General features: G+C 45.6%; 1 protein-coding gene across 6 annotated transcripts in view; it reads right to left on the reverse strand.

Annotated features, from left to right (window-relative positions):
* The window catches only part of NLGN4X (neuroligin 4 X-linked), a 393,440-nt gene that overhangs the window by 289,557 nt on the left and 79,366 nt on the right, over window positions 1-24,517 (reverse strand). For all 6 annotated transcript variants that reach the window (XM_027534108.1, XM_027534111.1, XM_027534109.1 and 3 more), the window contains exon 4: window positions 13,543-14,368. In XM_027534108.1, coding sequence (XP_027389909.1) covers window positions 13,543-14,014 — 472 coding nt within the window. In that variant the 5' untranslated portion in view covers window positions 14,015-14,368. The remainder of the gene's footprint in view (window positions 1-13,542; window positions 14,369-24,517) is intronic.

Genomic DNA, 24,517 nt, shown 5'->3' on the forward strand with positions numbered 1-24,517 from the left:
ACAGCCAACCAAGAGTCAGATAATTAACGGACAGGCTATCCACAGCAGCCTAGGGAGGACCTCGTAACTCTGTGATTCACCTGCTGGTTGAATTCCCCGGTCACTCCCGGGTAGTATGATCACTGGGTCGTAGGATCCCTTTCTTTGGGAGGTGGAGGAAGAGGAAGGTAAACATCCTTATACAATATGCAAATCTCATTACCTGACTTAAACTCCAAAGGAAATATTGAATTGAGCTTTCTTATGTTTTTATCAATTTAATTTTCTTAGGGAAGAGACAATTTCCTCTCTACAATTTACTACTCTGTTTTTTTAATTTAAACTTTTTTTTTTTTTTTTTAATTTTTGGATGCACCCAAGCTTCATGTGGGACCTTATTTCCCTCCCAGGGATCAAGCCCACGCCTCCTGCATTGGAAAGTGGAGTCTTCACCACTGGACTGCCAGGGAAGTCCCTAAGCTATGTGTCAAAATGTAGGAAATTAATATTATAGTGATATCATAAGACTTCTGGAGTCTAAAATATAACATTATGAAAGTATTTCACTAGGTAAAGATTTGGGACGAGCAGCAAAGCTCTTAATAATTTTTTTTTCCTAATTTCAGAAGATAAGTATATTTGAATTTGGTAAGAAAGGAAACTTGGGCTCTTTGACATAGATTTTATTGCACAGTCTGTTAAGAAGAAAAATAGGCATTAGCATTCCTTCGGATGTAATTCCATTTATGAATCCTCCAATGTCAAAAATAGAGCTATGCAAAAAAGGAAACAAAAACCCAAGTGCGTACTTTGCATGTTGAATTGCACCACCAAAGCAGCTCCCTGTAGTTGTGTCGTGGTTTTTATTTATCTCTCCCTCTCTCACCATTCTGTACATTTTATGTCTTGGTCCACCTAGAGAAGTAACGAACAAGAAGCTTAGCTTTCAGAAACTCGGAAAGAGTTTCTTCATCTCACGGTAAAGGACTGGATGTTTGGCTCGTCATCTCAAGACTGATGGGAACATTTCCATCATGGATCCTCAATAGAAAAGATAACTTTCAAATTCTTTCTTTTTTTTCTTTTCTCCGTGGAAACTTAAAGCACTCCCTGCTTGAATTCACTGTGCCTACTGATGCCTTTCTGAAACTTTAGTTTTTGCTGGGACTCATGTACTTTCCCATCAAAGGCCTTATATTTCTATACATCATCTTTTTTGTTGGTTTAGTGGCTCAGTCGTGTCTGACTCTGTGACCCCATGGACTGCAGCACGCCAGGCTTCCCTGTCCATCACCAACTTCCAGAGCTTGCTCAAACTCATGTCCATTGAGTCTGTGATGCCATCCAACCATCTCACCCTCTGTCGTCCCCTTCTCCTCCCGCCTTCAATCTTTCCCAGCATCATCAGGGTCTTTTCCAGTGAGTCAGCTCTTCTCATGAGGTGGCCAAAGTACTGGAGTTTCAGCTTCAGCATCAGTCCTTCCAATGAATATTCAGGACTGATTTCCTTTAGGATTGACTGGTTTCATCTCCTCACAGTCCAAGGGACTCTGAAGACTCTTCTGCAACAGCACAGTTCAAAAGCACCAATTCTTCGGCGCTCAGCTTTCTTTATAGTCCAACTCTCACATTCATACACGACTACTGGAAAAACCACAGCTTTGACTAGATGGACCTCTGTTGGATTCACCCAAAACCATGTGTACGCTAAGTACAAACAATGACTCATCACTATTTCTCAATGAACCTTCCAAGAAGGCTTCGAGGAGAATAAGAAATGGAGGAGAGAAGAAAAAATACACAGAGATTCCCCACTGGGCTCTAAAGACCCACAGAGGATCCGGCTCGAGTTAGAACCACACTGAAGATACAGCAGGTGAGGTGAACGTGTCCGCTTTTGGATGGGATGATGGATTATGTCCCGTCATAAAACAGAACACAACACAGCTCAAAGCACCCGTCTTAAGGCAAAAGGAGTGCTTGGGGACGTGTCATTTTCAGAACTCGTGGAAACGGACTACAAAAGCTCCTTGGCTTGAGACAAATCAGTACTCTCAGTTTTCCTCCCTTTCAGATGGGCACACAACCCTCTTCCCCAGGGGAAACTCCAGGATTGTACAAGGGACGGCAGTCACGTCAGACAAGGCCGTGTCCCAGTGAAGGGAAAACTCAAAGTACCTGGGGACTCTGGGAGGAAGGCATGGTCTAGTCATCTCCATGCGCAATTTGGCTTTTTCCAGAAAATGCGGACACACGGGATCTTGAGGGGATTATGGGTGGTTTTTCTTGTGGATTTTCCTCCTAAATCATACACACACAGAGACACTGACACACACAGATACTGAACAAACTATACACCAACCTCCAACATCACCACTCCAAATCATCAGACATGTGAAATCTGCCAAGAATTTTTTTTTTTTTTGTATTTTTAAAAATCTGTTTCCAGTTGTAGAAACTTACTTTTCCAAGCCTACATAGAATATTCGACTGAATTAATGAGACAGAGACGACCTTGTATCTCAGCTTCATTTCATCCTAACAAGGGGTGAGGGCATGAACAGACAGCTCTTTTTCACACTTTCTGTCTGCAAACTCCCCGGTGATTTGTAGGTCTGATCTATTGACACAGGGCTATTGTTTTGCACGGCTCACAAACTCTCTGTGGTCCTGACAGCCGAACTGAACGGAGTATCAGCTTCTGTTCGCTTTTCACTGCAGTCTGTCTGTCCCTGCAGGCAGCATAAGGAGAAAGTGAAAGTGAGGTCGCTCAGTCGTGTCCGACCCTCAGCGACCCCCTGGACCGCAGCCTTCCAGGCTCCTCCGTCCATGGGATTCTCCAAGCAAGAGTACTGGAGTGGGGTGCCATCGCCTTCAACACGCAACTAACTCATTACAGAAACAGCCTCCTTGACCATAAAGGAGGTAAAACATGAAAGGAAGTCGTGTTTAACCGTAAAGGAAAAAACATGAAACTAATTGATTAGGAGAAAATATGAAACTAATTCATTACAGAAACAGCCCGCTTAACTGTAAAGGGAGTAACACATGAAATTAATTCATGTCGAACTATAAAGGAGAAAACAAGAAATTAATTCATTATAGAAACAGCCTGGTTAACTGTAAAGGGAGTAACACATGAAACTGATTCATGTTTAACTATAAGGAGAAAACAAGAAATTAATTCATTACAGAATCATCCTGGTTAACCATAAAGGGAGTAAAACACGATATTAATTCGTTACAGAATCATCCTGGTTAACTATAAAGGGAGCAAAACATGAAACTAATTCATTACACCAACAACCTGGTTAACCATAAAAGAGAAAAAACATAACAGGAATTCATTGTACCAACATTAATGAATGTAATTCGTTAATACTAACAGCCTGGTTTAGGACAAGCAAGCAAGAAACCAGACAGACAGGAATCGACTCCCCTTCATAACACTGAAGAAATTTAATCTTCCGGTGACAGATACTGGTAATGAGGCCAACAGTGAATGGCCATGAAACTGAGGTTACAAGAACATACCCATGTTTTCTATTTTCTAATTATTTCGTATACAGTAGCTTAGACCCAAATTACTATAATATGAAAAGACATTCACAGGAGATAAAATACTATTGGGTTTCCCTGGCGGCTCAGACAGTAAAGAATCCATCTGCAATGCAGGAGACCTGGGTTCGATGCCTGGGTTGGGAATATCTCCCGGAGAAGGGAAAGGCAACCGCCTCCAGTATTCTTGCCTGGAGAATCCCATGGACAGAGGAGCTGGGCTACAGTCCATGGGGTCGCAAAGAGTCGGACACAATTGAACAATTAAGTACACCCACACAGACACAGAGGAGCCTGGTGGGCTGCTGTCTATGGGGTCGCACAGAGTCGGACACGACTGAAGTGACTTAGCAGCAGCAGCACATAGACACAATACGATTATTACTCGTGAGGTCACTGAACACTAAGGAGGTTGAAAGTTTCACTAAGACAATATGCAAAATAAGCAAGTGTCCAAACCAGCAGTGTCTCTGGCAGCAAATGAAGCTATTACACGTCCTGGGGGTGGGATGAAAGAAAGGGAAAGTCGCTCAGCTGCATCCAACTCTGCGACCCCATGGACTGTATATAGTCCATGGGATTCTCCAGGCCAGAATATTGCAATGCCTAGCCTTTCCCTTCTCCAGGGGATCTTCCCAACCCAAAGATCGAACCCAGGTCTCCAGTATTGCAGGCAGGTCCTTTACCAGCTGAGCCACAATGGAAGCCCTTGTGGGTGGTGGGATACTGAACAAATAACGAGCAAATTTTTGGACACACACACATACTCTAGCAGATTAACCTGCACCTCAAGTTTCCAACAGTTTTTTTTTAAAATATTGCTTATAAACATGCATAGATAGCAAATGTGGTTTTTAATACATATTAAGAGTACTGGAGTTTCAGCTGTAGCATCATTCTTTGGAAGGACTGATGCTAAAGCTGAAACTCCAGTACTTTGGCTGTCTCATGCAAAGAGTTGACTCATTGGAAAAGACTCTGATGCTGGGAGGGATTGGGGGCAGGAGGAGAAGGGGACGACAGAGGATGAGATGGCTGGATGGCATCACTGACTCGATGGACGTGAGTCTGAGTGAACTCTGGGAGTTGGTGATGGACAGGGAGGCCTGGCGTGCTGCGATTCATGGGGTCGCAAAGAGTTGGACACGACTGAGCGACTGAACTGAAGTGACTTGGATGAGATGGGTAGATAGCATCACCAACACAATGGATATGAATTTGAGCAAACTCCGGAGATGTTGAAGGACAGGGAAGCCTGGGATGCTGCAGTCCATGGGGTCACAAAGAGTCACACACAACTGAGTGATGTAACAGAAAGGATGTCACTGGGACTTGTTCTAGTAATGGAAAAAAATTATAAACTGCCAAATGAGTTAAAACTCATATTCTGGAAGATGACAAATGCAGTGGGAAATTCTCTTCCTTAGAGAACAGGTTTTCTAACTTGTAAGGCATGCCAAGCAAATAGTATTATTCGAAACGTGGAAAATTTCTTAACCCTCCACAGGATTATTCTATTGGAGAATTTCTTAAGCTGGGAGAGAAACACATGTTGCCAGAAATCCACTCTCGTTTATCCGTTTTCACAAAATACTAAATTGTTTTCAATTAATCCTTGTCAGGGAGATACTTATCTAATAATCTTTCCTAATTATCTCCACTTACAAGCCACATCTACACAATGTCAAACATCCCCCTGACATGAAAATGGGAAGTAATTAGTGACTCTCACGTAGCTTCCTGCTGATGTGGACCGGCTAAAACACCTGTCTAACTGCGTTACCTTGCACAGCTTTAAGTTTTTCACCTAGATTTTTTTTCCCCCTCTGCATACACCTGACCTATTTGTGACTTGAGAAGAGAAAGGCACTTACTTTTTCCTTTATCTGACGTTAAAAAAAGAATTATGCTATTGTCTTTGGCTGTTCTGAGAGCCTGTTCCAAGAAATGCATTTTAATGCTACTTTGATGATTAATTTCTGTAAATCAAGTGGGATGCTAAAAATCCAGTTGACGACTCAGGCTGAAAAAGACAAAGCTTAGGAATAAAGGAGAAGGAAATACTTAAAAAAAAATACCATTCCTGATATATTGTCATTTGCAGCAAGTGGATGGACTGAGAGCTGGTGATACTAAGTGAAATGATTCAGAAATGGAAAGGCAAGTGTCACGTGATATCACTTAAATGTGGAATCCAAAACACGACTCAAAGGAACTTATCTATGGAAGAGAAACAGACTCAGAGGCACAGAGACCAGATGTGTGGCCACCTAAGGGTAGGGGGAGGGATGGAATAGGACCTTGGGGTTAGCAGATGGAAACGACTGTATTTAGAACAGACAAGCAAGTTCCTACTGTACCGAACAGGGGACCACATTCAACATCCGGTGATAAACCACCATGGAAACGAACATGAAAACGAATATGTGTGTGTGTGTGTAACTGAATCTCTTTGCTGTACAGCAGAAACTAACTCAGCACTGTAACTCAACTACACTTCAATTTAAAAAACAATATTCCATTTCTCAAAACTCCCTTTTGTTAAAGCCATATTAGGAACTGTCAGAAGTGATAGAGCCTTGGTCGCATTTCCTAAGCTGACCCTTGCACTATGACATATAGACACTTATGTTACAGACACTCTACATTAGCGATGTACTGGCCATTATAGTGGACAGATCAGTTCAGTTCAGTTCAGTCGCTCAGTCGTGTCCGACTCTGAGACCCCATGAATCGCAGCACACCAGGCCTCCCTGTCCATCACCAAGTCCCGGAGTTCACTCAGACTCACGTCCATGGAAGTCAGTGACGCCATCCAGCCATCTCATCCTCTGTCGTCCCCTTCTCCTCCTGCCCCCAATCCCTCCCAGCATCACAGACTTTTCCAATGAGTCAACTCTACATATGTACAAATTCGCTGAAAAATTCTGGTTCTCCAGGATCCCCTAGTGGCTCAGACAATCAAGAATCTGCCTGTCATGCAGGACACCAGGCTTCTATCACTGGGTCAGGAAGACCCCCTGAAGCAAGGAATGGCAACCCACTGCAGTATTCTTGCCTGGACAATCCCATGGACAGAGGAGCCTGGTGGGCTACAGTCCATGGGGTCGCAAAGAGTCAGACAAGACTGAGCGAGAAACATCTTCAGGTTTTCTGTTCTTGCATTAACTATGCTTCACAAACATCCAATTAGGGGCTGGATATGTGTGCAAAGAAGTCTCCCAGCTCATCTCTACTTTATACCCAAGGAAACTGAGGCACACACTAGCTGAAGAACCCAGCCATAATCACTCAACTGGCAAGGGAACAGGCTGGCATTTGCAGGCTGGCAGGCGTGTTCTTAGCCAACCAATGCTGCAAGCTCAGTGGAAGGACTGAACCAAGCTGACAGTCGGAAGGATTCAGAGAAGTTACTGCAACCCTACCTTCACAGCAGCACTGTATACAGGAGTCAAGGCACAGGAACAACCAAAGCAATCGCATGCACACAAATGGGTAGACAAGTTGGTATGTAGGTGCAGGTATGTGGTAGAATATTACCCAGCTGCTGAAAAGGAAATTCCTACTGTCTGTGACAAAGTGAGTGGGCCTCGATGGCATAATGCTAAGTGAGATTGGTTTTAAAAAAGGACAAATACTGTATTCACATCCATATGGAATCTAAAAATCATACTGTATCACTTATATGTAGAATCTAAAAAAAAAAAAAAAATTCCAAGGGAACCTCTTTACAAAACAGAGTCACAGATGTAGAGAACCAACTTATGGTTACCAAGGGGTAAGGAGGTGGGCAGGGATACATTGGGAGATTGGGATTGACAATTACACATTACTCTATAAAACACAGATAACTAGTAGGAACCTACTGCATAGCACAGGGAACTCCATTCAACACTCTGTAGTGAGCTATGCCAGAAACGAATCTGAAAATGACGGGATATGTGTATATGTTTAGCAGAGTCACTTTGCTGTACAGCAGAAACTAACACAGCATTGTGTACCATCTATACCCCAATAAAAAGTACGTTTTTAAAAAACAGCAAACCCGTAGAAGAGATCAGATTTGCTGCAGCCAGAAGTGGAAGGGTGGAGGAGGCGTGGGGGGTTGGATGAAAGTGGTCGGAATACACAAGCTCCCGTTTTAAGATAAAGAAGCACCAAGGCTGTAATGTCCAGGGTTGACGGCTGTAGTTACCACTGCAGGATGAGACACGGGGAACTTGGAGATGGCGCCAGTCCAGCTTCGATGCGTGACACAGGGTGCTCAGGGCTGGTGCACTGGGAGGACCGTGAGGGATGGGATGGGGAGGGAGGAGGGAGGGGGGTTCAGGATGGGGAACACATGTACACCCATGGCTGACTCATGTCGATGTATGGCAAAACCACTACAATATTGTAAAGTAATTAGCCTCCAATTAAAATAAATTATTTTTTTTTTAAAAAAGAGTACAGCCTAACAGTTCTCATCACAAGGAAAAAAAAAATCTCTCCTTTTTTTCTTTTTCTCACAGCTATATGAGATCTGGGTGGTAGGTGGTATAGTTGCTCTGTTGTGTCCGACGCTTTGCAACCCTATGGACTGTGGCCCGCAAGCTCCTCTGTCCATGGGATTCCCCAGGCAAGAATACTGGAGTGGGTTGCCATGTCTTCCCCTCCAGGGTACCTTTCCAATCGAGGGATCGAACTCATGTCTCCTGCAGGCAGATTCTTGACAGACTGAGCCTCCAGGGAAGCCCATGAGAAGACGGACGTCAGCTCAAACTATTGTGATCATGTTTCTCAGTTCATGGAAGTCAAAGTGTCATGCTATCTGCCTTCAACTTGCATGGCGATGTCCCTCAGAGACATCTCACTAAAACTGGGGAGGGGAGAGAACTTACTGACATCCTCTCAGATAAATTCACCAGTAAGTTGTTTTTCAAAAGGGGAGAGAATCCACCTGACCCAGAAGAGATCAGATCTTGAGGTCTTGACAGAAGGATCAAGGAGCTGAAAACATTATGCTAACACGAGAAGAAGCCATTCAGAGGTACAGCTGCTTCTAAATGTCAGATGAGGGAAGAGAATCATTTGGGTGTTTTCTTTGATGCCATTCACTTACACCCACTCTGAGCATCTGGAGATTTTTAAAGGTGCCTTCATTACACTGCCTTCATTCCATCCCTGTGTTGGGAAGATTCCCCTGGAGGAGCGCATGGCAACTCACCCCAGTATTCTTGCCTGGAGAATCCCATGGACAGAGGAGCCTGGAGGGCTATAGTCCATGGGGCTGCAAAGAGTCAGACACAACCGAGGGACTAACATTTTCACTACGCTCCCGTGTAAAATCAGCATCACTTTTGAATCCCAGTAAGGTTTGTCAAGGCTATGGGTATTCCAGTGGTCATGCATGGATGTGAGAGTTGGACTATAAAGAAAGCTGAGCCCTGAAGAACTGATGCTTTTGAACTGTGGTGTTGGAGAAGACTCTTGAGAGTCCCTTGGACTGCAAGGAGATCCAACCAGTCCATTCTGAAGGAGATCAGTCCTGGGTGTTCTTTGGAAGGAATGATGCTAAGGCTGAAACTCCAGTACTTTGGCCACCTCATTTGAAGAGTTGACTCATTGGAAAAGACTCTGATGCTGGGAGGGATTGGGGGCAGGAGGAGAAGGGGACGACAGAGGATGAGATGGCTGGATGGCATCACTGACTCGATGGACGTGAGTTTGAGTGAACTCCGGGAGTTGGTGATGGACAGGGAGGCCTGCTGCTGCTGCTCCTAAGTCACTTCAGTCATGGCCGACTCTGTGTGACGCTATAGACAGCAGCCCACCAGGCTCCCACATCCCTGGGATTCTCCATGCAAGAAAACTAGAGTGGTGTGCTGCAATTCATGGGGTCACAAAGAGTCTGACATGACTGAGCGACTGAACTGAACTGAAGGTTTGCCATAAACCTCTTTTCACACCTCCACACATCCAAGTTGGATGTCTACTTCCTAGAGTTTAAACCTCACATCTTCAAAAATCTCCACCCAGCCATCACAACCAGCGCTGACTCCTTACTATGTATAACAGAAAGCAGCACATTTTTAACCACCCAGCATTAAAATGACTGTTTAATAAAAACAAGCTATTGTGGCCTTGCAAAGGTAAACAAAGGAATTGCCATCTCAGAATGAGTAGTGACAGACAAAGTTCACATTAACTGTTTAGTGGTGTGTGGGTTCTTTTCAATCAGGGAAACACTTTACGATAAATTTCAAACTGTGATAAAAGCTGCCCAAATTTTGTATGAGATTTCTGTTGCTCCCATAACAAATCGCCACCAATGTTGCAGCTTCAAGGGGCAGCTATCGAGGCTCTTAGAGTTCTGAAGGTCAGAGTTCCACCAGGCTAAAATTGACGGGTGGGCAGGGCTTTCTGGAGGCTCAAGGGGAGATATCTTGTCTTTTGCAGCTTCGAGAAGGTGCCGAATCCCATGACTTCCGGCTCCGTCTGTCCTCAAAGGCAGCAATGGCCCACTGCGCCTTTTCCCTCTTGTTTTCCTCTGGCCCTGCTCACCTTTTCTCTCTCCCTCATTCACAATTAACAGTCTCTGCGATCACATATGGACCCACCCAGATAAGCCATAGTATATTCTCTGCCTCTTAAAGTCAACAGGTTGTTGCTAAATCACTTCAGTCCTGTCCGACTCTGTGCGACCCCATAGACGGCAACCCACCAGGCTCCCCCGTCCCTGGGATCCTCCAGGCAAGAACACTGGAGCGGGTTGCCATTTCCTCCTCCGACAGGTAAGCAGGTATTAATTTTAGATACAACCTCCTCCGCTTAGCACTCTAAGGTAATAACAGTCAATTTTTCCTGGGCTTAGGACTCACCCTGCCGTCCATGTGCGGCCATGCATGCCTGCTAAGTAGCTTCCGTCATGTCCGACTCTTTGCGACCCCACGGACTGCGGCCAAACAGGCTCCTCTGTCCATGGGATTCTCCAGCACAAACATTACAGTGAGTTGCCATTTCCTCCTCCATGGACCCTTCACCACCCACGGATCGAACCCACGCCTTCTGCGTTGCAGGCGGGTTCTTTACCACTGAGGCACCCGAGAAGCCCGCCCTTCTCTGGGGGAGCCACTATTCTGCTTCCAATAAGTGTGTGTCTCTGGAAATTAAGAATGGCTGTCTCTGTTGCCATGCCAACATGTAAAGCTTAACTGGTACATGACAGCAATACATAATTACATTATTGGTAGTGAAGTCACATGGAAACACCAGCTGATCAAAGCATCACAACAAACCAAAAAAAAAAAAATTAAATAACCGAGTGCCAAAGTGGAATTTTGAATTCCAAATAGCTGGTATCACCATACATCCATTTAATCAAAGGCACAGTTACAAATTTAGATATGCCCTAAAGGAAGCTCTTTGCAGGGACCAGCATGAAGCCATAATTTTCATGTGTTGTGGTAGAAGTAGGGTTTCTTCATTTAGGAAGAACCAGTAATTAAATATCTAAACCTCCATGTTCATTGTGAAATGGACAAGAGTTATCTTTTTTAAACGCACAGAACTCCGGACCCAATAGGCTGCAATTTTCTGTTTCTGCAAACACACAGGTGTGTGGCTTCACTCACCAGCGAAAATCCATTATTTATATATTATACGGAGATCAATTTTAGCTATTCAGCCCCTATTAGATTTCTGATTCTCCCATCAAGATGGTGTGAGATACGGCATGCCAAAGTGCTATAAAAATACCCCAGGAGTCAACAAGCAGCACTGCCTTTATTCTTAAATTTAGATTGCTTCTCTGTTAGGCAGCATTTTTCATGCCCCGCCCCCCAAATTCCTATTGAATACTGAACCACAAAGAAATGGCCAAATTGCTTATGGTTTCCATCCACACAATTGCACTTATGAGTCTGCAATCAAGGAAGCTATTGACTTTTCTTCCTGGATGGTCTAATTGCGCCCTACCTCTCAAGGCTCAGACTGTAAAGGACCTGCCTGCAACGCGAGAGACCCTCATTCGATCCCTGGGTTGGGAAGGTCCCTTGAAGAAGGGAATGGCAACCCACTCCAGTATTTCTGCCTGGAGAATCGCATGGACAGAGGAGCCTGGCAGGCTATAGTCCACGGGGTCGCAAAGGGACGGACATGACTGAGGGACTACCACTTTTTCACTTTCTCATAAGGAGGTACTCCCTTTGAAGCACAGTCCTTATTTGGAAGGGTAGCACTCTCAAGTCACCTGTTCATAAACCCCAGCATGTCAAATTTATTGTGAAAGCAATTTTAATCTTTTACCCAGGCTTGTTCCCTCTACCCTGCCTCCCCTTCCATCTTTCTTTTAATTCCTTCATGTGGACAGCTCATGATGAGAAAGTCCAGGACTTAGGTGGTTTTGAAAGGTGAACCTTTAATTTGCTTGGGATGGGGTTACCCATCCTTGTCGATGCACCGAGGAGGTACCAGGAGCTGCCACGTGCAAGGACAGCTCAGGGTAGGACATGGAAGTAAGGCATCGGGTGTCACTCCTTGAACCCCATTCAGCCCTAGACTATGCAAGGTGATTGGTTCATCTGTCTCCATAGCAACAAGGAGGCTGTCTCCATGCCAACCTCTGCTGATATGATGAAGCCCAGCCCTTACGTTATCTTCCCCTGGACATCCTTTGTCATCTCCCTAACAGATGCCAGCGGCCTGCTTTCTCCTGAAGAGTCCTCACACCACCTCCCTGCATCCGCCCTGAGAAAGAACCACATGGCGGACGCGATGCAATTCTGGATATCCCTGAGTAATATCATCGCTTGTGGCCAGGGTCTCAGTTGAGTCTCACGGAGAAACATCTCCCAAGGATTAAAGAGGGGGAAAAAAAGGAAGACAAAGGTGTCCGTGAAAGTTATCAAGGACAAGGATGCACTCTGGTTTTCAGAGTAGACACGATGGCTACTATGATGCCTCTAAATTTTAAATTCCAGAAAGATTTCATTCTATCCTTTTTCTTCTCCTTGTACAAAAATAGCACATGTAAATAAATGAAAAAAATGGGTCTACACTGTATCCAGTGGTCTGGTTGGTCTGTATCAAACATTTTAATTCAAAGCCTTCACGAACAAGGAGACAGCCAAGTTCTACTAGCGTGATATTAAGTTATAATAATATATGAAACGTGATGCCTTTCACAGACTTTCACTGCTGTGTTATCCAAACAAAAAAAAAAAGGGTCATTTTGTTCTAGTGAGAACATAATTTTTCTCATGGACCTGGCCCAACTTCAGTCTGGTTGGCCTTTTGAAGTCTACACAAAGAAGGAGATACCCAAGTTTTACACGCTCTGGATTTAGAGGGAACATTACTGTTACCGAGACTTTCACTGCTGAGTTATGCAAAAGGAAAGGGGGCATTGGTTCCCAGCAAGAACATTATTTTTCTGAGGTAGCTAGACTCTTCTGACGACACACATCTGCCTTTTGCCGGCAGTGACTACTGGAACGAAATGACGTCCAAGTTTACCGCGACAAGGTGGCTTCTCAACAATCAAGTCCAATCGTTCAACGAACTATCCCTCGCTTGTGTATTTAAAACAATCGGTGGTTCCTCTTAAGACTCAAAAGGAAAAGCGCGAGCATCTTAAGACGTTAAAGCCAAAGGCGCTATTCCTGATATGATTCTCAGTGGCTCCGTGAAGGCCGATCACGTTAATTCTATTAGTTTCTTTAGACTGGCCTTTTACAGGCGATCCCAGTGAAATCTACAAGACTATACGCTTGCACAGATTCTCATCTGCAAATAAAGATGGCAGCAATACTACAAAAGCCAGAAAAGACTAAGTCATTCATTTCAGGACTGTCCAGCTGCGTAAATACACACTGCAGAAAGTCACGAGTGATAACTTCACTGTGAAGATGAAAGATAATAACTGGGTCATAGAAACTGTCATGCACAGGACGTGATAAAAGGCTGTTGGGCACACGGGGAGGCGGACCCAGCAGGTGCCGCTCTCTGCCAAAGACGGGTACTCACCGTCCTCCGTGGGCACGTAGATGTTCAGGTAGAGGCAGTCTTCATTCTGGTCCTGCATGTAGGTCATCAGTGTGTCCAGGTTGGCCGTGAACCACACGGGCAGCATGTCGTGCAGGAGCGACCTCTCGTCCAGGTGCTGCGGGCACACGGCGGCGAACTGGGTGGCATTGCGGACCCCGGTCCACGAGGAGGGGGGCTCCGGAGGCTGGAAGCGCCTCTCCCCGGTGGGGGGCGAGGCGTAAGGGACCCCCAGGTACTGCTCCACGGGCCCCAGGATCTCATTGGGCAGCGGCGTTCTCAAGCCCCGGATCTTGCCGTAGTTGGTGCTGACCACGGGGTACTGGGCCTGGCTGTCGATGACCGTGAACTTGACGGCCAGGGCGGTGATCCACAGCAGGACGTTGGAGTTGACCATGACGCAGACGGGGGTGAAGGCCAGCGGAAGCCATAACAGTCCCTGGGGTCTCGACATGGCTCACGTGCACATCCGGGGTTGGGTGGGTGGGGCGTCCGGGGCGGAGACTCTGAGCAGACCAGACAGGGGAGTTGGGAGGGGGTGCCCTCGGGGAGACAGAGGGGCTTCCAAAGACCGAGAGCCGGGAAAGGCGAAGGGCTTCCTGCAGACCCACTCCCGATGAGGCATAGACAGAGCCCAAGATCAACAGCCAGCCCGGCGGTGGTCCTGACCGCCCATCGCAAGACCGCTGCGCTGCCTTAATCCTCGGACTGGATTCCCGCCGCTGCAGGGCTCCAAAGATGCCAGGCCAGTCCAGCACCTCCCAGCAACAGTGATCCTTTATAAGAACGCCGACGCACAGCAGGCGGCCTAAGGGGAAAGGAGAAACCAGACACAGATGATGAACGGAAGACCCGCGTCACCGGGGGCATCTTATATCTTCCGGGAAACCCTACACATCACTCCAGGAAATCCTTTTTCACCGATCAATCTAGTGCAGCGGCCTCTCCAGTACAATTTCACTATGCATAACCTAAACAGTTTCTCAGATTTTAAAAAAAGAGTTACCTTTATAAAACAGATGAACAAGAACCTATTGTATAGCACAGGGAGCTATACCCAATATTTTATAACAAGCTATATGGGAAAAGAATCCGAAACACACACACATACACACACTCACACTCATATATAGCTGAATCACTTCACTGTACACTTGAAACTAACCCAACACTGCAAATCAACTATACTTCAATTAAAAAAAAATAAGTATTAATAAAAACCATCACTACGCCCTAAGATATTATGAGTAGAACTCTGAAAGTCTTCTGAGATGTGGGAAACATAGGTGTGCACCCAGACCAGATCAGCTTCCTGCCATGTGGACATTTATCTGCCAATCCCAAGGGCATGCCAAGTTGCTTCAGTCATGTCTGACTCTTTGCAACTCTATGGACTGTAGCCTGCCAGGCTCCTCTGCCCATGGAATTCTCTGGGCAAAAACACTGGAGTGGGTTGCCATTTCCTTCTCCAGGGGGATCTTCCAGATCCAGGGATGGAACCCACATCTCTTAAGTCTCCTGCACTGGCAGGCCAGTTCTTTACCACTAGCACCACCTAAGAAGCCCACCACAAAGGGAGGATCAAATTGAAAGAGCCTGCTAAAGCAAAAGATGTTAAGAGACACAGGTTCGATACTTGGGCCGCGAAGATCCCCTAGCAGAGGAAATGGTAACTCCGTCCACTATTCTTGTCTGGTGAATCCCATGGACAGAGGAGCCTGGAGAGCTACCGTCCATAGGGTCGCAAAGAGTTGGAACAGGACTAACACGACTAAGCATGCATGCAGAAAATGAATACTTATCAGTCTTGGGCGGCTCAATAGCGCGCATCTGGGCTCCAGACATTGTTGCCCTGAACCTTAGCTTCCTTGGAAGAGACTGAAGGACACGGTAGGTACATCTCCAGGATCATCAGCAAGTCATGCAGCCTGTCCTATCAAGTCATCATTCATAATTAAGAGTGTTGGTACAGAGATGCTCACTTCCATGTCAAATATCGCCTGCCTTTGAGAGGAGACCCTGCAGCCTCTGTAAGAAGCTTATGATACATCTAAGCTATCGACCTGTGGAGTTTGGAGGAGTCCACTTTGAAAGAGTGACATCCTTGGGAATGAATTTCCTGGCAGTCTAGGGATCAGGTCTCCACGCCCTCACTGCAAGGACCTGGGTTCAATCCCTGATTGGGGAACTAAAGACCCTGCAAGCCACTGGCTTCCCCTCCCCTTCTCTCAAAAACAAACCTAACCATTTCAATGCATCTCGGTGTGGATCCCACAACTCTCAATAGATAAGGGATGTATGATATTCGTAAGAATGTCACACATGAGCATTACAAATAATGCATTAGAGCCAGAAAGTATTTCAAGTGATGATACAAGGATGCTACTTTTTAAAAATCAACATTTTCTATTGAAATGTATAGTTGATTACGGGCTTCCCAGGGGTCTCAGTGGTAAAGAATCTGCCTCCAATGCAGGAGACTTGGGTTCGATTGCTGCATTGGGAAGACCCCCGGAGGAGGGTATGACAACCCACTCCAGTATTCCTGCCTGGAGAATCCCATGGACAGAGGAGCCTGGTGGGCTATGGGCCATGGGGTCCCAAGAGCCAGACAGGACTTAAGAGACTATACAATATAGTTCATTATACTGTTGTGTTAATTTTGGCTGTATGGCAAAGTGATTCAGTTATACCTTTATGTACTTTAATAATCCTTTTCATGATAGTTTATCATAGAATACTGAATACAGGTCCCTGTGCTATACAGGAGGATCTTGCTGTCTCTCCATTCTGTATATAAAAGCTCACATCTGCTAACCCTAATTTCCAACTCCATCCTTCCCTCAACCTCCCCACCATTGGCAACCACCAGTCTTTTCTCCATCAGCTGCTCAGTCGCTCAGTGGTGTCCGACTCTTTGCAACCCCCCATGGACTGTAGCCCCGAGGCTCCTCTGTCCATGGGATTCTCTAGGCAAGAATACTGGAGTGGGTGGCCATTTCCTTCTCCAACTCTCCATCAGACCCTGCCTTTAAATACACAGCATTCTGCAACCCAGAATAGACGAATGTGTTTCTAAGGACACGGTGGGTTACTCAAGAGTCTTTCTGGACCAGAATGTAATTATGCATTTCATTCCAGGGAACGAAGCTGAGCAAAATATGTCAAACAGATAATTTACTTTTTAATGAAACGTAGCTGAGCCAGATCTGTCCGTCGGGGAGCTAGACTATCCCTGGGGGAAGCTCCGCCATCCATGACAGCCCAGGCCGAGTTAATCAGAGCTGGATGAAAACTCAGAGACGCCGGGTGGTAGCATCAACAGGGAAAACTCTGCATCGCACCAAACAGCTAATTGCTGTGTCTGCATCTATCTTTGCACTGGAGACAACATTTGGATTCCTGCCACGCGGTGATCCAACCGCTGGATAATTCAGGGACAGACAAGAACGGGGCAGAGGTGTTGAGTTGCTCGGACTTTTTGATCCTGAAAGTCCTTTCTGATTTAGAACCAGCATCAGCAGGTCCTTCTCAACCCTGCCTCGAGGTCATAGGAAGTGTCAGTCATATCCGATTTTGACAGACTTGGGTGGCCAAATGCTACCTCTGTGTGAGCTGGGAGATGTGACTCAACCTCCCTGAGCTTTTATATGGATGGTGTGTCCCGCCTTCTTTGTGGGGCTGGGGCGAGCCACAGGTAAGCAAAGGGTCAGGGTTTAGAAAACGTCCCCTCAATATCAGGAGATGCTGGTGTATAGTTGCTTTAGAAGGTTCGATTACTTTCTACTCTATAGCAAAGTCAATCAGCTATACATGCAGACATATCCCCTCTTATCTGCGTTTCCTTCCCGTTTAGATCAACACAGAGCCCTGACCAAAACTCCTTGTGCAGGACAATAGATTCTCATTGACAAGTGAAAGTGCTGGTCGCTCGGTCGTGTCCGACTCTTGGCGACCCCATGGACTGTAGCCCATCAGGCTCCTCTGTCCATGGGATTCTCCAGGCCAGAATACTGCAGTGGGTAGCCTTTCCCTTCTCCAGGGGATCTTCCCAACCCAGAGACTGAACCCAGGTCTCCTGCATTGCAGGCAGATTCCTTACCATCTGAACTACCAGGGAAGCGCAACAATACTGGAGTGGGCAGCTTATCCCTTCTCCAGGGGAACTTTGTGACCCAGGGATCGAACCTCGGTCTCCTGCAATTAGAGGCGGATTCTTTACTGTCTGAGCCACCAGGGAAGCCCAGATTCTCATTAGTTATCTATTTTATACATACTATCAATAGTGGGTCAATCCCAACCTCCCGATTCGTTCTACCTTCTCTTTCCACCTTGGTATCCATACATCTGTTCTCTATGACTGTGTTCCTATTTCTTTCTTGCAAGTAATGTCATCTGTACCATTTTTCAGCATTTCACATATGCGTGTTAATATGCAGTATTTCCTTTATGTCTTCCTGACTTGACATGCGGGGAGTTTATGCACACAGCTGCTCAAAAGGCTCCTGAACACAGACATAAAATGCACTGAAGTCAGCCCCCTGTTGGCATGAAGCACGTACGGAGACAGAGCAAGTCGTTTAAAGTATTTGATTCTCGTTCCACTTACTTTCTTCTAATTCTTTGGGGGAGTAACTGAGTTAGCTTACACGCAGCACCACACTGTCCCTGGAAGGCAGCATTTCGTACAAGTAGCATTTGGTTGATGCTTTCGAACTGTCTTGCTGGAGAAGACTCCTGAGAGTCCCTTGGACTACAAGGGGATCAAACTAAAGAAAATCAGCCCTGAATATTCACGGGAAGGGCTGATGCTGAGGCTGAAGCTCCAATACTCTGGCCACCTGATGCAAAGAGTCGACTCACTGGAAAAGACCTTGATGCTGGGAAAGATTAAAGGCAGGAGGAGAAGGGGGCGGCAGAGGGTGAGATGGTTGGATGGCATCACGGACTCGACGGACATGAGTTTGAGTTAACTCCAGCAGATGGTGAAGCACAGGGAAGCCTGGTATGCTGCGGTCCATAGGGCTGCAAAGAGATGGACGCGACTGAATAACAACAAAAAGCACTCAGGCAGGGGCTCGGTCCCAGGACTTCCAAGGTGTGCGCCTTGAGGAAGTCTGGTCCACTCCATCACTCCTCCAGCTCCACGTATGAGAACACTTCTGTGTGGCATGCTCTTTACGACTGAGCAAGTGGGGTCACACGGAGCCTTCACGCTTGAGTCCTGTGCTCAAGCCTACCTCCCCACAAGGAGCAGGGGGCCACGGAGAGACCATGAACCAGCAGGGCGTTGGAGGAGGAGCCTGGCGTTGGCCTGGGGGTGGGGCGTTACCCGGACACTCATAGCATCCAGGTTAGGCAGTCACAATAACCATAGGCTCCCAGCTACCTTATGTAGTCATGTTCTAGAATCTGGCAATTTGCAGAAAATGACATACCATCAACCTCCAGCACTGTCTCTCAGTGCTGGTGACACTTTGGACCCCACTGTTCTTCAAGCTGCGAAATATTTGAAGGTGACGCACATACATACACACACAAACATTTATCTGGTGCCACTGCTAATGTTCAGCTCTTCCCAGCAGGTGACCAAAGTACTGGAGCTTCGGCTTCAGCATCAGTCCTTCCAGTGAATATTCAGGGTTGATTATGTTTACGATTGACTGGTTTCATCTCCCTGCTGTCCAAGGGAGTCTCAACAGTCTTGTGTCTCGGTTTTGCTGGTCTATACCCACTAGATTTAGCAATCTAGCTTCCAAAATCAAGATTCTCTCCAGACACTGCTAAGTGACCCCCAGGGGGCAGAATCATCTCAAGGTAAGAACTGCTGGTGTACATCATCAAATTTATGATTTACAGCAGTCATCTAAATAACTAAGCATCTCTAGGTATGTGTGAGAATTATCAGTGGAACCAGATATATGTTTGTGTGTGTGTGTGTGTGTGTTTCACATTCAAACACTTGGCAACCTTAAATGTTTTAACATTACAGACAACAAAGATTTTTTAAGATAAACCTTTTAAATGGGCATCCTCCTCATCACTTAAAAATCACAATGAATATGTGTGTGTACACAATCAGTCGTGTCTGACTCTTTGCCACCCCATGGACTGTAGTCCGCCAGGCTCCTCTGTCCACAGGGTTTCCCAGGCAAGAATACTGGAGCAGGGTGCCGTTTCCTTTTCCACAGAAGAAATTTAACAAACCAATACATTTGAGTGAAGTGAAGTCACTCAGTTGTGTCCGACTGTTTGTGACCCTGTGGACTGTAGCCTAGCAGGCTCCTCGGTCCATGGGATTTTCCAGGCAAGAGTACTAGAGTGGGTTGCCATTTCCTTCTCCAGGGGATCTTCCCAACCCAGGGATTGAACTCAGGTCTCCTGCATTGCAGACAGACACATTACCTTCTGAGCCACCAGAGAAGCCCTTTCAAATATGTTTGAAGACAAAAAAAAAAAAAGACTTCTCATGTAAATTTCACACTGAAAATAATTTCACAGGGAGTAGAATGTTTCAGCTACACATAATATATGTGTATACTCACTAAATGTTAATAGTACACATATTTATATATATTTTCTCTATAAGATGTATTTACGTAGCTTTGAAATGTGTCCAAAATAAAAACAAGATGCTACAGAAAAAATTCCTGAATAAAATATTTTCATGAAAAGTTAAAAACCTAACTTTACTGCATACATGAAACTGGGGAGTTTGGAGGAATCTTAACAGCCTATCTTCTCTGCATAAGTTGCACAAAGAGTAATATATCTGAGTGGCATTTCAACGTGCTTTATAACTTGTTTGGGTATTTTTTAAGGACACTGGGCTTTCTTTTTATATAATTTTATTTCAGTTCAGTCTCTCAGTCATGTCCAACTCTTTGCAACCCCATGCGCAGCATGCAAGGCCTCCCTGTCCATCACCAACTCCCGGAGTCCACCCAAACCCATGTCCATTGAGTCGGTGATGCCATCCAACCATCTCATCCTCTGTCGTCTCCTTCTCCTCCCGCCTTCAATCTTTTCCAGCATCAGGATCTTTTCCAATGAGTCAGTTCTTCGCATCCGGTGGCCAACGTATTGGAGTTTCAGCTTCAGCATCAGTCCTTCCAATGAATATTCAGGACTGAGCTCCTTGAGGATGGAGTGGTTGGATCTCCTTGCAGTCCAAGGGACTTTCAAGAGTCTTCTCCAACACCACAGTTCAAAAGCATCCATTCTTCGGTGCTCAGCTTTCTTTGTAGTCCAACTCTCACATCCATACATGGCATAAAATACATAAGTAGACTTATTTATATATTTATCCATTTTGGGCTGTGCTGGGTCTTCGTTGCCACGCACAGGCTTCCTCTGGCTTTGCTGAGCAGAGACTACTCTCACTGGGGAGCAGAGGCTCTCAGATGGATGGCCCAGTGGTTGCAACTTGAGGGCTTTAGTGCACGGGCTCAGTCGTTGTGTTCCCTGGGGTTAGTTGCTCCATAGCACGTGGGATCTTCAAGGATCACGGATCCAACCTGCGTCTCCTACACTGGCAGGTGGACTTCCAACTGCTGGATCACCAGGGAGACCCCTGACTGGGTGATTGTGAAAGGTTTCTGTAGGACCCCCAGTCTATCTGAGGTTGTCATTAAGGCAAGGCTCCAACAACTCAGGCCTGTCAATCTAGAATCGCAATGGATTTCCTCCCAAAGTGAACATCACTCAGACCGAGACTGGTTTAATTTTAAAATGTATACATTTAATTAGGGGTGGTGGCGGTAGTTTAGTCACTCAGTTGTATCTGAGTCTTTGCAACCCCATGGCCTGTAGCCCCGCCAGGCTCCTCTGTCCGTGGGACTCTCCAGGCCAGAATACTGGAGTGGGTTGCCATTTCCTTCTCCAGGGGATTTTCCCAACACAGGGATTGAACCGGGTCTCCTGCACTTGCAGGCAGATTCTTTACCGACTGAGCTATGAGGGAAGCCTTAATTCAGGGGAGGCCTGGTCAAATTGACCTTGGTGTTTTGGCCTTTCAAGGAGTAAAATCACGTCTCCAGGCTGTTCACAGCCACACCACTCTGTGGTCATGAAATACATTACATGTTAGAACTTTGAGGATGCATGTCCCAGGGAAAAAAAAAAAACGAGAGAATTAATGAGGTTAGAAACAGCCCTCCTCTGGTGGTACTCTCAGCTCCCAGGAACGTCCCGGATTTGCTTTCTGCTGCCGGGAGGCTGCCAACAAGCAGAGGCATTGGAAGATGCACTTTGATCTCACACCATGAAGCATCAGCAAAACAAGACCAAGAGATCCCGGTCCTTGTCCAAATGAAGGAGCCTGTACAGCAATCCTTCCACCCTGTGGGCTAGAAAGTCTGCAACAGCCTTTCCCCAAACTGCAGAGCCTGTATACCTCCCAAGATCTATTATTCTGTCTGTAGATTCTGGGGCGGACACACCAGTGTTTTATGGTACCCAAGTGCATTCGATCCCTGGGATGGGAAGATCTCTTAGAGAGGGGAACAGCAACCCACTCCAGTGTTCTTGTCTGGAGAATCCCCATGGTCACAGGAGCCTGGCAGGCTATAGTCCATGGGGTCGCAGAGAGTCGGACACGACCGAGTGACTAACACTTTCACATTTTCACTTCTTCAAGTGATGTGTGGTTCATCTTTTACACCTTAGCACACATATCTCTGTTGTGAGATAGCCCAGGGCACCAGTTACGAGTGTCTACAACCTCCACACCTGTCACTGGCTTACAACACACACACACACATACACACACACACTCTCTCTCTCTCTCTCTCTCACTGGTTTACAAGACACACACACTCTCACTGGCTTACAACACACAGACACACACACACACACACACACACACATCCAATCCTTATTCAAGACTTACTCCATGCCAGTACTCAGCCAATTAGTATATTTTTGTGTTTCCTTAAAAAAAAAAAAAATCCTGGCTTTGATTTTATCTCTCAGATGGACGAGAGTACTACTCTATCTTTTGTCAAATCTTACAGTTCTTTGTACACCCATCCATGTAGTTGCACTTCTAAAAAGCAGAGCCCATCAAAATCCACGCTTTTGAACCACGAGGCTTACATGTAAATAATCAAAGAGCAAAGATGTCATAGGAACTGCCTTCAAGGTGGACTGGTGCCCAGTGAGGGGCTCCAAATTGTCACCTCCATCACCGTTTCTGTTCTTGTGCTGAAGTTTAATGGGTCAGGAACACATCTGGGGCACGGCCGTAGGAAGTGGACTTTGCAACGAGAGACAGAACTCAGAATAAACCCAGGAAAAAGTGTCTAAGGGCTCATAGGTGGTCCACTCAAGACTGATTGGATAGCCTGAGCTTGTATCTGGACTAAACCATCACCAGACACATGACCCCTTATATTCACTGCAGCAATATTCACAACAGCCAAGTCACAGAAGCAATCTGAACGCCCATCGGCAGACGAATGGATAATTATGGGATACAATGAATATTGCTCAGCCATAAAAAAGGAGTGAAATAATGCCCTCTGCAGCAACACAGATGGAGAGATTGTCATATTAAGTGAAGTAAGTCAAACAAAAAGACAAATGTCGTATCACTTAGACGCGGATCTAAAAAAATGCTAAAAGATGGAAGTGAATTTACACACAAAAGAGAAACAGACCCACAGACACAGAAAACAAACTTATGGTTGCCAAAAGGGAAACACTAAGGGGTGGGGGAGATAAATCATGAGTTTGGCGTTAACACATGCACACTACTCCATGTTAACTAAACTACAAGGACCTATTGTATGGTAAAGGAAATTATATTCAATATTTCGTGATGACATATAAGGGAAAAGATTCTGAAACACTGTAAGTCAACTGCTGCCAAGTCACTTCAGTCGTATCCAACTCTGTGCGACCCCATGGACTGCAGCCCACCTGGCTTCTCCATCCATGGGATTCTCCAGGCAAGAACACTGGAGTGGGTTGCCATTTCCTTCTCCAAGTCAACTACATTCCAAGAAAAAATAAAGTTTCAAAAAAAATCTACCCATCCGTAAGGAAGGTGTGGCACATATACACAATGGAGTATTTACTCAGCTATAAGAAAAAAAGAACGCGTTTGAGTCAGTTCTAATGAGGTGGATGAAACTGGAGCCTATTATACAGACTGAAGTAAGTCAGAAAGAGAAACACCAATACAGTATATTAACGCATATATATGGAATTTAGAAAGATGGTAAGGATAATCCTATATGCGAGACAGCAAAAGAGACACAGATGTACAGAACAGACGTTTGGACTATGTGGAGAAGGGGAGGGCAGGATGATTTGAGAGAACAGCATTGAAACACGTATATTACCGTATGTGAAATAGATGGCCAGCCCAGGTTCGATGCATGAGACAGGGTGATCAGGGCCAGTGCACTGGGATGATCCTGAGGGATGGGATGGGGAGGGAGGTGGGAGAGGGGTTCAGGATGGAGAACACAGGTACACCCATGGCGGATTCATGTCAATATATGGTAAAACCCACTACAGTATTGTAAAGTAATTAAAATAAATAAATAAAAATTTAAAATCTATCCATCTTATTTATCACTGCAGCCCTAGGACAAACAAAAGTGTTCAATATTTAACAGAAAATGTAATAAACACATGTTTAAATTTTTTTTTAAATGATTACATATTACCAAACACGATTTCCAAATATAAATCAAGTTACTTGCAAATATCTCCAGGGTTTGTGTGGAGCTCTCTCATCAGACTCACTCACAGAACATCAGGGTCAAAGTGTCAGGCCTTCAGGACATCTTGTCTCTGAAAAAATTCCCATTTCTGTGCTTTTCAAATAGCCTTCATAATTTTTGTTCCACACTCCAGTAACTAGGACCATCCTTTTTCTAAATATTTAGATAAATTCAGGACTTCTCCTGGTGGCTCAGATGGTAAAGTGTCTGCCTGCAATGCAGGA

Source organism: Bos indicus x Bos taurus, chromosome X (assembly GCF_003369695.1).
Source record: "Bos indicus x Bos taurus breed Angus x Brahman F1 hybrid chromosome X, Bos_hybrid_MaternalHap_v2.0, whole genome shotgun sequence".
In the NCBI taxonomy this organism is placed as follows: domain Eukaryota; kingdom Metazoa; phylum Chordata; class Mammalia; order Artiodactyla; family Bovidae; genus Bos; species Bos indicus x Bos taurus.